This window comes from Plecotus auritus, assembly GCF_963455305.1.
Source record: "Plecotus auritus genome assembly, chromosome: 7".
Taxonomy (NCBI): domain Eukaryota; kingdom Metazoa; phylum Chordata; class Mammalia; order Chiroptera; family Vespertilionidae; genus Plecotus; species Plecotus auritus.
Window position 1 is genome coordinate 8,641,652 of NC_137774.1, and position 14,232 is coordinate 8,655,883.

General features: G+C 40.4%; 1 protein-coding gene across 2 annotated transcripts; it reads left to right on the forward strand.

Annotated features, from left to right (window-relative positions):
- Positions 1-5,841: 5,841 nt before the first annotated feature.
- On the forward strand, positions 5,842-13,833 carry KRT20 (keratin 20; the record flags this gene model as incomplete). Of its 2 annotated transcripts, XM_080680257.1 has the most annotated exons (8): positions 5,842-6,237; positions 8,125-8,207; positions 9,874-10,030; positions 10,342-10,503; positions 10,649-10,774; positions 12,030-12,247; positions 13,201-13,220; positions 13,736-13,833. In XM_080680257.1, the coding sequence occupies 8 exons, from the start codon at positions 5,842-5,844 to the stop codon at positions 13,831-13,833; spliced, it is 1,260 nt and encodes a 419-aa protein (XP_080536383.1). The 2 variants fall into 2 exon arrangements, with proteins under 2 accessions (XP_080536383.1, XP_080536384.1); XM_080680258.1 differs by lacking the exons at positions 13,201-13,220; positions 13,736-13,833 and adding an exon at positions 13,693-13,729.
- Positions 13,834-14,232: the final 399 nt, after the last annotated feature.

Consider the following 14,232-nt stretch of genomic DNA (forward strand, 5'->3'; position numbering starts at 1 on the left):
GCACCCAACTGAGATGAAATGAGAACACATCTGCCGTTCATGTTCTGAAAGACGAATTAATAATGCATCTCTTCATCTGGTCTAATGTATCTGTATACACAGTGCCTTGCTCTAGGCATACTCTGAGGCCAGTGATCACTGCCCCATCTTAGAGAATCTATTTCAATGGTGTGTTATAGGAGCAAATGAAGGAAGATATTGAAAGAGTAAGTCTTTAGCCCCCAGAGTGGAAACTAGGATGTGTGGGGCATATACCTTACATTAGCCTTTTAAGCAGTAATTTAATTGGTGAGAGTTTTATTTACACATCGGGGTGGTGTTGGTAAGGCAGCTTTCCTGGGTCAGGCAAACTTACAGGGAATCAATTTAGAGAGCAAACATTATGTTGATTCATCTCAACTTTCTATATTTGTATTGTTGCTACAGGCAAGTCATTCGATTTATGAACCCCTCTGCTTCCTTGTCTATAAAATGAGAAGGATGGCCTGCATGATTTTCACGGTCTCTTCCAGGTAGGAGAGCCTACAGTTCTTTGTGTTGAAAAATAAGCACCATGAAAAATAAAAACACATGGTGAGTAACTGCCACTTGCTTACTTGTCTTCAAAGATACTAAATTTAGGTTGTTCAAATAACACAAAAGTACATCATAAAATGGAAACACTGATCACTTCTTCCCTTAAATTATAATCCAAAAAACTCAATGCTAATTGGTTATTACCATTTAGTTAACTAAATCCAGTCTAGATTTTCTGGATCTTGCACAAATTTCACTCAAGCACCGTAAATCTTTGGTTGTCGCCATGAATGGAAGGCTCGGTTATGTGCTAACGCAGCAGGGCAGTTTGGAGAAAGAGGAACCCTTAGGCAGCGACACTAGGCCAATGCTTCTCCCAGTCACTCTGGTCTGTCCGTGCAGAGCTTTGACTCTGGAGTTCTGAAAGCCACTGAGTAAACAAGAATTACAGTGGTCACTTTATGAGGGATAATGTCACAACCAACAAGAGCGGAGGCAACCTTTCCTGCATCTTATTACACACCTCCAGCCCAGGTCTCTCCAGACCAGAATATACAACATCATCTATAGACCTTCTACATTTGATCTAGTAATGCAGGCAACACAAATGGGGCATGTCCACAAACAAACATGCCATGTACCCCTTTGCAACAATCCCTGCACAGACCTTCTCCTCACCTTGTCCAAGCGCCCCTCCCCCCTTTCAGTAAAGGACACCACCATTGCTACCCAGTCACCCAAGTCAGAACTCCAGGAGTAATCCTTATCTCATCCTATTCCTCATGCTCCACACCCACTCAGCCAACAGAGAACAGAGGAATCAGGGCCGAAGAGTGTGCACATGCTGTACCAAGTAAGAGAAGTGTACAGGAGAGATGAACAGGATGACCAACTGTCCCGGCTGGCCTCGGCGTGTCCAGGTTTGAACAATGAAAGTCTCACATCCCAGAAATCTTCTCAGTCTCAGGCAAACCAAGACAACTGGTCATCTTGGAAAGGAGGAAATTTGGGAAGGCAGGGATGGCTTCCTGGAAGAAATGACGCCCAGAAGAGAATAGGACAGTATGTGCAAAAGTACCAAATGGAGGAGCATCAGTAGCATGTGTTAATGAAGTGTCAAGTTTGAGGCATGGAGGGTGGGAAGGGGACTCTAAAAAGATAGGCAGGAGCTGGGTCTTAAAGAGCGATGTATTGGACTTGACCACTTAAGTGTCACAAGTTTCTCAGAGAGGTAAAATAGTCAGATCTGCATTTGCAGGCAGGTGTTTTGAGACGGAACCTTAACATTTATGAACTGTTGATGGCTTGAAGCCAGGAGCTAAGCTGTTATTTTTCAACTAGAGGCCCAGTGCATGAAATTTGTGCATGGGTAGGGTCCCTAGCAGCTACCGGCCAGAGTGCCTCCCTTCCCCTGGCCGCCTGCTGCTGCCGCCACTGGCCCCACCCCCTGGTCAAACTCCTGGTTGAACTCCCGGTGGAACTCCCAGTCGAGGGGACAATTTGCATATTAGGCTTTTATTATATAGGACTGTCAATTATTTATTAACTGTGGTTTTAAAGACAGAAGCTAGAATTTCTCTTGGGGACAAACTTTTCCTCTGTTTTGGGAGGAAGCTGGTTGGGCTCTCTCTTAGTCAAGTTGATATAAAATAAGTACCCACTTGTCCCTGGTATAATCTCAAACTTGGGTGAAATAATCCAGGGCCAACTACAGGGATGAGGAGGTCCATTCAGTCTGTCAGGCTTCCCAGTAAGAGATTTTGGGTGTTACATTATTTTAGAGAGGATCTGAACTTCCTGCTGCCAGTTGGCTGAGGGCATCACTGATCAGGGACCACTTTAAACTAAATTCTCCATTTAAGGTTTTCAGATTACACACAGACCTGGGTAAATACAACAACAAACTGTGTCAGGCTAGCTGTGGCTACAAATTCTCAGGGAAGCTTTTTTTTCCCTCTGCACAAAGCACCAAGGTTGAGACAGAAAATTTTTCTTAATGGACCCTCCTGCATGGTGGCTTTCTTTATCATGTACCCTTATTCTGAAGGCATAGTTTTTCAGTATACTAAGTTTATGTGGATATTTCCTGTTAATCGTCCCACTTTAGACAAGCCCTAGACTCTCATCTCCTGTACCTTTACAGATACCATAAGGGAAGCTTAATATCTCCATGACTGAGCAGAATCCCACAGGGTGAAAGACAGCTTTCTCACTTACTTCTCTCCTAAGGTTCCTGTTTTCATTTCCTTTTTTATCTCTGAGGAGTCTTTCTTTTCATAATAGGTCTGTAATACGTTTTTAAAAATACATACATACATATATAGACACATAGGGAAGAAGGAAGGAAGGGAGGGATGGAGGAGGGAGGATGGGAGAAAAGAAGGAAGAAAGGAAGGAAGGAAAAAAGGAAGGAAGGAAGGAAGGGAGGGAGGGAGGGAGGGAGGGAGGGAGGGAGGGAGGGAGGGAGGGAGGGAGGGAGGGAGGAAGGAAGCAGATAATGCATTTTAGTTGTTTCCACTAAGAACATCTGGGATAGTGGCATTAGGAGTATCCAGTCTGCCATACTCCATGTCATTGAACTCCTGGGTTGCAACTCTTACTTTCTTAACATGACTAGCAGAAACAGCAGCCAATGGGCACAGAGAACCCCCCCACAAATGCTTCTTCTCTCCTTTAAATTGGGCATCAGCACTTTTATTCATTCACTCATTTGTCATTCATATGGTAAGTGAATATCAAGTGCCTACTATGTCTGAGCCACTCTGAGACAACAAACTACCAACTCACTGAAGTACACCAAATGAGTACAAATCAAAGCTTGAAAGTGCCAGATTAACTATGTAAAATACAATAATGAAAGTTCATTGCACCCGGATCTTAAAATGTCTTATTATAGAAATTTTCAAACAAACACTAGAGTAGTTAGAACAGTATAACAAATCCTCATATACCCATTTTCCAGCTTCAACAAATAACTCATGGCCAAACTTCCTTCATCTATACTTCCCCCCTCCCTCTTCCTCCATCGCATTTTATTTGGAAGCCAATCAAAGACATCATATCCTTTCACTTGTAACTATTTCACTAAGTAAACCAGGTTTTAAAGCACAGAGACCATGACTTTTTTCTGACTTAACTCTGTGTTATGTCAAGTATCTAGAACCACAATGCATACAAACACCCACAGTTTATAGGTGCCACCCTTCTCAACCAATCAGAGCAAGTAGCCTGACTGAGATGTCTGGGAAAGACAACTCTTCCCCACAGACTGCAGATTCTCTATGTGTCACATCTGGGCTGCAATAGCTTATCCATAATGAGGGGGGAAAGTCGAAAGTCCTCTTAAAACGACAGTGCTTATGATAGCTCCCCAAAATCCCGGCCATACTTAACATTAATCATTAACACCCTCAGCAGAGTCTATCTATGAGGTAAAAATGTGCCTCCCATTAGTCATAAGGACGTTTGGATCTGATAAATATTTTGCAGTCATCCAACAGCCTGGAATATCAAGAGCTGTAAATTCATGACTTACGTATAAATAAGAGTCAACAGGATATGTATCTAGTCCTCAAGTGTAATTCAGAAAACATAACTGCTGTGAAATGCTACCCTGATTTCCTGTGATCATATTATAAGATATAAAAACCTACCAAGGCATAAAATTCAACGTGATAGAGAGCCATCAGATTTTTCTGTCTTTACGTAAACATGTAGAAGTCTTCACAACAGAAACTGTTCTACTCAACAAAGGAGTAGATTGGATGACTGAACCCCATAAAATAGTGCTAATGTCCCATATTTAATTTAAATTTGAAATCTCAAAAACCTACAAACACTAGCCAAAAAAACTGGTGGAGTAACACATAGACAAAGTTATTTCTCCAAAATATTCAAAATGATTTTAAGCATCCTAATGAAATTTTAGCTCACTTAAACATAATTGGATCCAGACATAAGGAAGAATTGTGCTAAAGAAGAGCACTTCAAAAATTATTATGTTAAACAACTGCACTTATATTCCTTTTTAGTTATAAAGCTAATTCTTTATTTAAATAATGCTTCTGCACACCTGGATCATATGCCTTAGTGTATGAACCTCTTAGCTGAAACTAAATCACTGTAAAATGTGTGTAATTTAAACAGTACAATTTTCCAGTGACTTTAATCAAATCTCCTTCTCCCCCACTAAGCAATAATACAGATTAATTTTGTGAATACACGTATACAGAACATGTGTTTATAAAAAGTTCTTCACTGCAGGTTTTAACTGTGACATCCATTTTCAGAGTAATTTACAGCTTTTTAATAAGCAGTAAGATCTGCTTATGACGTATCCAGTCATTATTGGTGAGCTCTCAGTGAGTGCTGGCTGATGCATATATATACACATATATATAATGTTCCATAGATATTATATTCCATAAATAGCATATTCTATATTACCATATTCCATATATATATCATATTCCATATATACATGGAGTATCATTCGGCCATAAAAAAGCAGGAAGTCCTGCTATTTGGAACAACATGGTGGACCTTGAGGCATTATGCTAAGTAAATAAGCCAGACAGAGAAAGACCAATACTGCATGGTATCACTTATTCGTGGAATCTGAAAGAGGAGGAGGAGGAGAAGGAGGAGGAGGAGGAGTTGTCAAACTCACAGAAACAGAGAGTAGAAAAGTGGCTGCCAGGGGCTGGGGGGTGGAGGAAATAGGGAAATGTTGGTAAAAGAAGACAAATTTTCGGCTATAAAATGAATAATGTCTGAGTATAAAATGTAAAACATAGTCACTATAGTAGATAACACTGTATCGTATAATTACGTTTTATTAAGAGAATAGAACTTAAATATTCTCGCCTAAAAGAAAAAATAATAATTGAAAAAAATTTTAAGCATTGTTCTTTATTACCACTGTGACTTATTATGTAGCCACATCTGTCTTTTTAGGTACCCAAATTATTCATGGAGATTGTGAATATTCTTCATGGATATATTAGGATGAAAAAATGTGCCAAGGCAGGTGCACCCTTTCTTATTTCCGTTTGTTACCTCTGTTGAAAAAAAGAAGCCACCCCTGAGAAAAGCCTCTGAGAAATGCCTCTAGTGGTAATTTCTAGAAAGGAATTAAACAGATTGCTGTAAAAGCGTTGCGGGGAGCAAGGCAAGGTGGACTGTGGTGTCAGTCCTCAGGTGAGATGTCAGCAGAGGAGGAGTCTCTTTCCTGTGAACACTATAAAAGGCAGTTCACTCCCCACAGAGGGACAGACTCTGCTCCACCCACCCTGAAGCTACAGGTGCTCCCTCCTAGAATCCCCAATGGATTTCACACGCAGAAGCTTGCAAAGAAGCCTGAGTTCCTCCTCGCAGGCCTCTATGGTCAACATGTATAAGACCGGGAGCAGGCAGCTCCTCGGGACGGCACCCAGCGTTTATGGGGGAGCTGGAGGCCACGGCACCCGCATCTCAACCTCCAAAAGCTTGGTGAGCTATGGGAATGATCTCAACAGAGGCGACCTGTTTTTTGGCAATGAGAAGATGGCCATGAGAAACCTCAATGACCGCCTAGCAAGCTACCTAGAAAAAGTGCGGTCCCTGGAGCAGTCCAACCACAAACTTGAGATGCAGATTAAGCAGTGGTATGAATCAAACGCGCCCAGCACCAGTCGGGACTACGGTGCATACTACAAACAAATTGAAGAGCTGCAAGCTCAGGTAAGGGATGATGCTGTGTTTTCTACTCCATTATTTAGCTGCATGATAGATCAAGAGGGCATATACATTAGGTGGGTCCAAATGGATGTTGTAAAGCAAATTAGGCTGAAATGCAACATCTATAAAAATGGTATATTCTATCATCTACCCTGACTACATAATAGGATGACTGTAAATCATACTTCTTAATGTTTTAAAAGCTAATTATATATAAAATATAAAAATTTTATCCTCCAATCTTACACTCTGTATTTTTTGTCATAGTTTACTAAGTCAGGGCTAAGAGAATAGTAAGCCTTTTTTCTGAAAAAGCTAAATTTTTAAGTGATAATAAATCTCTCTTATTTTTTCACCAACAACTCTTGAAACCCCCATCAATTTAGAGAGTTTGCTCCTTTCATTTATATAAATGGTACAATATAAGTATTAGAATGCTGTATCATAGATTTCAATGATAAAGTTATTCAGGGTAGAAATGAGGGGGAGGGAGATGGGTCTTAAAGATACCTGGATTTTTAAATGTCCTATTTAATAATCTGATCAACAGCAAGCAGTGCAGACACGACTTCTATAGTAATAAAATGTTCTATTGCCCCCAATTAAAATTTATGGCAATTGTATCAGAACCATGTCATCCAAGAAAGGTGGAGTTCTCAGTTTTGATTGTGTGGAATAAAAGAAGACTTTGCTCCTAACTGAAGATTTCAGATATGACTCAGAGCACTAGCACTGCTGTAATATTCTTATCTAATCAAGAAAAGTATCCTTTTTCTTTTCCTTTCTATTTTAACATTCGTTTCCCTTTAGAGCAAAGGCCACTTACCAGCAAGTCTCTTTTTCTTGTGTTGCATTAGACAGCAGTACAATTTAATGCAGATTCTACAGGAAGTTACTTTGGTGTTTCAGGAACTCTGTGGGTGTGAGAGGCAAAGGTGTTTAAATTGTCCTTTCTGCCAACAGGTCATTCTTCTCCGGCTCCCACTGAACACATTCAAAATCAGCCAACCATTCCCCCTACCTGTCTCATGGTTCATGTTTCTGAATCCACTGTGGATTGCCCCAAACCCATGGGCACAGCCATTTCTTCCATTTAGCTGGATAGCCCCTGTATTTGAAGGCAGGCAGCTCTTTCTAGGATGGGATAAGCTGAAAGAGATATGTCATGATAACATTTTCTACAAGCAGACTTCTGATCCATGTGCATCTTTGAGAATTCACCCAATAGGTAACAGCTACTTAAGAGCAGGGGTTATCCATCCTGACAGCCCCCGTGCATAGCACAACTCCTACCACATAAGTGTCCATTCATCAGCCAATATTTAGTTGACACTAACTAGGTGCTAGTTACCATGCTGGACAATGGGAAATATGATGGTAAACATAATGTGATTTAGGGGGAAACAGGCATGGACAAAGGCAACATTTATCCCACACACATGGGGGGCTGTGTAGGGCAATGAGGCCACAAGCAGTTCATCTACCCAGTTCTGTTTCGAGGAAATCGTGAAGGCTTGAAGCAATGAATGTCTAAGCTGAGACATGAAGGAGGATGAAAAAGAGGAGGGGTTCACTGAGTGAGAGGAGCTCAAAGAAATGTTCTCAGCAGGAATAAAGGCAAGGCACTCAGTAAGGTTTGATGCCTCAAATGGAATTAAAATCTCCTTTGATGAAATCACAAGAAAGCTGACCAAACTGTGAGACTAGCACTGCATTTTACAAATCTATTATGTTCAATAGCCATGTCATTATTCTTCCTTTCCATTTTCATGTGGAAATTATTGAAATGAACATCATCTCTGATATAACAGTAGTCGTATCTGAGTATAAATGCAATCATTTAAACTCCTAGCCAGCTGAAAATGCCATTCTTTCTCATGTGTTTTCCAGATTAAAGATGCTCAACGGCAAAATGCTCTGTGTGTCCTGAAAATTGATAATGGAAAACTGGCGGCTGAGGACTTCAGACTAAAGTAGGTTCTCTAACACCATGGCAAAAGTTCCTGAAAAGGAATGTCTTTTAGTGGTCCTTCATGATACTAAGCTTTCCATTGTTGGTAAAGGAGCTACCACTAAATATTTTCAGAATCTTGGCATTTAAAGGGTGTTAGAAACTATCTGGTACAGTCCCTCACCCACAGTCTTAAGATTACCCAGCATGGAACTGAACACCTCCAATAACTGCTACTTGTTCTTGTTGGTTAGCTCTACTTGTTAAAATATTCTTTTTCAGTAACCCAGCATCTATCTTCTCACATACTGAACCTAATTCTGCCCTTTGGAATAATAACAAAGCAATTTAAAACTCTGCATAGACCCTAGCCAGTTTGGCTCAGTGGATAAAGTGTCGGCCTGCAGACTAAAGGATCCCAGGTTCGATTCCAGTCAAGGGCTCGATCCCCAGTGTGGGGCGTGCTGGGGGCAGCCGATCAATGATTCTCTCTCATCATTGATGTTTCTATCTCTCTCTCCCTCTCCCTTCCTCTTTGAAATCAATAAAAAATATATATTTTAAAAAAAGAATTCTGCATAGATGCCCATCTGTTATCTAAAGAGAGTCATTTGTCTACCTTAGTCATTCTGCAAATGAGTCATCCATGTTCCTCCCACTGCCTACAAGTGTATGCCCAAAGTTCCAGGGGTGACGTGACTATTGCTGCTTTCTAGATTTCCAGTGTTTTACAATACAGTCTGACCAACCAAAGGACTAGGACTATGATTAAATCAGTTCAAACTGCTCCCTCTCTTGTAGTCATATCACACTACATGTAATCAGAGTTGTACCTCAGAAACTGCTTCTACACTAGGGCTTCCTCACCTGAATTTGTACAATGCATCTGCACTAACGAGTCCCTTATGTTTTAAAAGGGTGGAATCTTAATGCTACAGGGGATCAAAAAGAAGGAAAAAAATGAGAGCAGATCTGAAGATTAAAGCAGTAAAAGTTCATTAACTCCAGTCAACATCTGATTATTCCATTGCATTATCATTTTTTAAACATTACTACTTTAATAAAAATGGGAGTATATAAAATTTTAGAAGGGAATGCATGAATTTTTAAGATAATTTACTTTGGATACATCTGCTTACAAAGTAATAAAAATAAATTGATCATGTATATTCATTAAGTAAATTTAATTAATCATTTTAATGTCAATGAGAACTCTTTGCTGACACAATAATTGAAGTAACTTTTTATTATTTTTTAAAATATATTATTATTGATTTCAGATAGGAATGGAGGTCAAGAGAGAGATAGAAACATCAATGATGAGAGAGAATAGTTGATCAGCTGCCTCCTGTATGCCCCCTACTGGAGATAGAGCCCACAACCTGGACATGTGCCCTAACCGGGAAATGAATTGTGACTTTCTGGTTCACGGATCTACTCTCAACCACTGAGCCACACAGGCTGGGCTAGAAACTTTTAAAAGCAATTTCAGATTGATTTTTTTAACCAAATCACAGAGATTATATATGGGGCAAATTATCTGATTCCTAGGTTCTCAGGAACATTTTTGAAATGTATAAAGAGGGACACAATAATGTATTGAAATTGAAATCCTCATATACCACATATAAACCTACCTCACTATATTAAGATTAAGGACACGGTTATCTCTGCTTATTAATTCACAGGTATGAGACTGAAAGAGGGATGCGCCTAACAGTGGAAGCTGACCTCCAGGGCCTGAGTAAGGTTTATGATGATCTAACCCTAAACAAAACAGACTTGGAGATTCAAATTGAAGAACTGAATAAAGACCTGGTTCTCCTCAAAAAAGAACATCAGGAGGTAAAAAATAAATAAATTTCAGACGTGGTATTGGGAATGGTGGAAAGAGGAGAAGAAAGATTGGGTGGTGGTGGTGATGGTGAAGATGACAACAATAATGATGTTACCCCTAACTTCTTTTCATAAGGTTTCTATCAGGATTAAATAACTTAGAGAAATATCTGGACCATAAAAAGCCCTTCCTATTATGTTCTTCCTTTTTTGACTCACTCCCAGTGAAAAAAGCCATAAAACATATAAAGTCTTGTCTGCCCAGCCTCTTCTGAGAATACACTTCAGACTATAACCAGCCAGGATTGTCATTCTCGTAGGAAGTGGACAGCCTACGCAAACAGCTGGGCAATACTGTCAATGTGGAGCTGATGGCTGCTCCAGCCCTGAACCTCAGTGCCATCATGGATGAAATGAGGCAGAAATATGAAGTCTTGGCCCAAGAGAACCTTAAGAAGGCCAAAGAAGAGTTTGAGATACAGGTAATAGCATAATTCTAAAGGATAAGCAAATGTGTAGAAGTTGTCGTCCACAAAGAGATAACTCTTTTCCTTCCTCCCTTTCTTTTTTCTTCCTTTTTCCCTTTCTTTCTTTTTTCCCTTATTTTTTTCATTTTTGGAATTTTAGACTGAAACTCTGCAGCAACAAGTCTCAGTGGACACTGCAGAATTAAAGGAATCGGAGGTTCAAGTAAAGGAGCTGAGACGCACCTACCAGAACTTGGAGATAGACCTCAAGTCCCATCTCAGTATGGTAAAGCACATCTAACTTCCAGCTCTCGATGTTGTGTCTGTTTACTAAATGCCTGCGTTAGGAACTTTGAAACTAAGAACTAACCCCTCCCCTTACAAAGCTGGCAGGGAAACGGGCCAAACAACAGATTATAATGAAAGAACAGAAAGAAATCAAGGGAAAGGGCAATGTATTACAAGGTTACAGAGGAAGAAGATTTGGAAGACTTACAGGGCAAGTGGCATTTCAACTAGGACTGAAAACTTCAGATTAATTTTTAAACTAGAGAATAGGAGTAAAGACATTCTAGGCAAAGCAAATCAGTCAGCATGTGATAAATTATGCTGTGGTAACAACCCCAAAATCATAGTGGCTCCCAACACGGCATCCATCATGGTTTGGCTGCAGCTCTAGCTGGGGCATGCCAGTGTTGTGGCCCAAAGAAAAGAGCAATAGTCAGACCATGTGATCCCTCTTAAAGCTTCTCAGAAAAGGCAATTGTCGGTTTCACTTGCATCTCATTAGCCAAAGAAAATCGTATGACCAAGCCTGGTGTCAATAGCATGAGGAAGGCTAATCCTCCAAATGAAATGGCACCATAAACTGCAGGGAGGGGAAGCAAATATTGAAAACAATAATACAATATACAGTAAGAGAACAGTGAGTTCAAAGCTAAAAACAGACAAAACAAACAAAAAAACGAAGAGCTAATGGTCCTAGCTGACTGACTGGAATTGTCTAGAGCAGTGGTTCTCAACCTTTCTAATGCCGCGACCCTTTAATACAGTTTCCTCATGTTGTGGTGACCCCCAGCCATAAAATTATTTTCGTTGCTACTTCCTAACTGTAATTTTGCTACTGTTAAGAATCGTAATGTAAATATCTGTGTTTTCCGATGGTCTCAGGTGACCCTGCTAGCGGTTCTCAACCTGTCGTGACCCACAGGTTGAGAACCGCTGCTGTAGAGCCTAAGACCATCGGAAAACACAGATCTTTACATTACGATTCATAGCGGTAGCAAAATTACAGTTATGAAGTAGCAACGAAAATGATTTTATGGTCGGGGGTCACCACAACACGAGGAACTGTATTAAAGGGTCGCGGCATTAGGAAGGTTGAGAACCACTGGTCTAGAGGAAGGGAGTGGAAGACAAAGCCAGAATGATGCATGATGCCCGTAACCAGCTACAGAAATTCCTCTCAAAAGATTAAAATGGAGCCACCTCTTAAATCAAGCCCTCAAGTAAGAAATGTCCACTTTTTCTTGTGCTCGTAGAAACAATCTTTGGAGCAGACACTGGAAGATACCAAAGCTCGTTATCACAGCCAGCTGGCCGCCCTCCAGGCCCTGCTGAACTCCATAGAGGCCCAACTGATGCAGATTCGAGCTGATGCAGAACGCCAGAACAAGGAATACAATGAGCTCCTTGACATGAAGATCAGGCTGGAGCAGGAAATTGCTACTTACCGGCGCCTTCTGGAAGGAGAAGATCTGTAAGGAACTTATTAGAATCCAGGGATATGTCTACACGATGTGCTATTTTAATGTCCACACGTTAAACCCTGTCACTCATTCCCCAGCATCAATTCAATGCCTATCACAAAATCAATTACACACATACACCAACACCAACAACAAAACAAAAATATATCCAAAAGTGCACACACCCCAAAAATACCAAATACAGGTTTTGTACTTGAGGCTGTGTTATAGAGATGATAAAGATTATGCAAATGTTACTTTTTATAATTAATACATAATTGAAAGCAAAATCACTTTTTAAAATTCTCACGGAGAGGTCATGAGCTGCACCACCGGCCACAGAGGTCTGTGGGAACTAGTTGCAGAATCACCGGTGTTGCAGCAGCAACTGTCTTCAAATACCACACCCAAGGAAGTCACAAAGGAACACAGATTTCAACCTCTATTATAGTGGACTATTTTAATTAGAAAAACGTCTAGCATGTGTTAAATGAGTCAGTTTGGAAGCTATGTATTTTTCAAGTTCAAAAGTAAGACACTCTGCCCTAGCCGGTTGGGCTCAGTGGATAGAGTCTGGCCCTTGCACTGAAGAGTCCTGGGTTCGATTCTGATCAAGGGCACGGACCTCAGTTGCAGGCTGGATCCCCGGCCCTGGTCAGGCCACGTACAGGAGACAACCAATCAATGTGTCTCTCTCACATGTTGTTTCTCTCTCTGTATCTCTCCCCCTCCCATCCACTCTCTCTAAAAATCAATGGAAAAATATCCTCAGGTGAGGACTAACCACAAAAAAAGTAAGACACTCGAGTGAGAAGAGACAAGCATAATAAAAGGGAGGAAATACAAACACGGGATGAAAACACACATCACTCAGACTTCATTTTGAAACAAAAAAGACAGGCCGGTGCTTCATTTTCAAAATGGCAGTAACACTTTTTTTCTGTTTTTCTTTTCTTAAAAAAAGCATCCTGGATGAGAAAGCAGGTAAGTGTTCTAATTTCACACATTTCCAGTAAGACTAAATTCCCCCTCAATAGCTTACCGCTTCTTATCTGCCACTGGGAAAAGGTAAAGGGAGATGAGTTCTCCAGGGAGCTGATATTACCCTCGGGATTCTGAAAACCAAGCGTATCACATAAAGGAGACCTCCCTGTGGGAAATCTGCCACACCCCCATGACAGGGTGGTTTTCTTGGCCCTATGCTACTGTTGTCCTGAAACATCCTGAAATCCTGAAAATGAAAAATAAGGTGAAAATGTGCAATTTGCCTAATTCAATATTGTATATTTCTCTTTGGGGGTGGGAGAGTAGAAAATTTATAAATTTGGGTAGAGTGGCACCTTTTCTGCATTTATTTTTAAAATGAACTTAAGATCATTTAAGAAAGACAACTTTTGTCTAAAAGAAGGAAGTACATACAAAATAATTAAAAGTTGAATATTATAAACCAGCAGAGTTATGTGTCCGAATTAACATTTTCTATTTCAATCTAAATTCAGATGTAAAGAAAACCAGGAAGATTAAGACAGTGGTGCAAGAAGTCGTGGATGGCAAGGTCGTGTCATCAGAAGTCCAAGAAATGGAAGAAAGCATATAAACCCCTGACAGAAGGAGATGCTGCTGAGGTCTTGAGAGAAGTGGAGCTATAACGTTTGCTCCCTACAGGAAAGCGGCCATCAGAAAGCACCATTAACGCTTTCTAGTAGTGGGGTGGAGGGGGTAGCCCATCTAACTATCAGTCTCTGTAATTGAACATAAATGTTTTACTCAAAAGAGCTGCAAATTGCCAGCAAAAGTGAAATCCAATGAGCAGTAGGATACTTAAAACATCATTACTGCCATCTTTACCATGAAACATTAATTACAAGCTACAGACCACCTAATATCAATTCATTAATGTTCCTGAAAATTACAGCACATTTCAATGATACTAAACCTCATGAAGCAGAGGGTCTATGCAAATAAACCTCTTTCTCTCGAACTTCTTCTGTTTTTG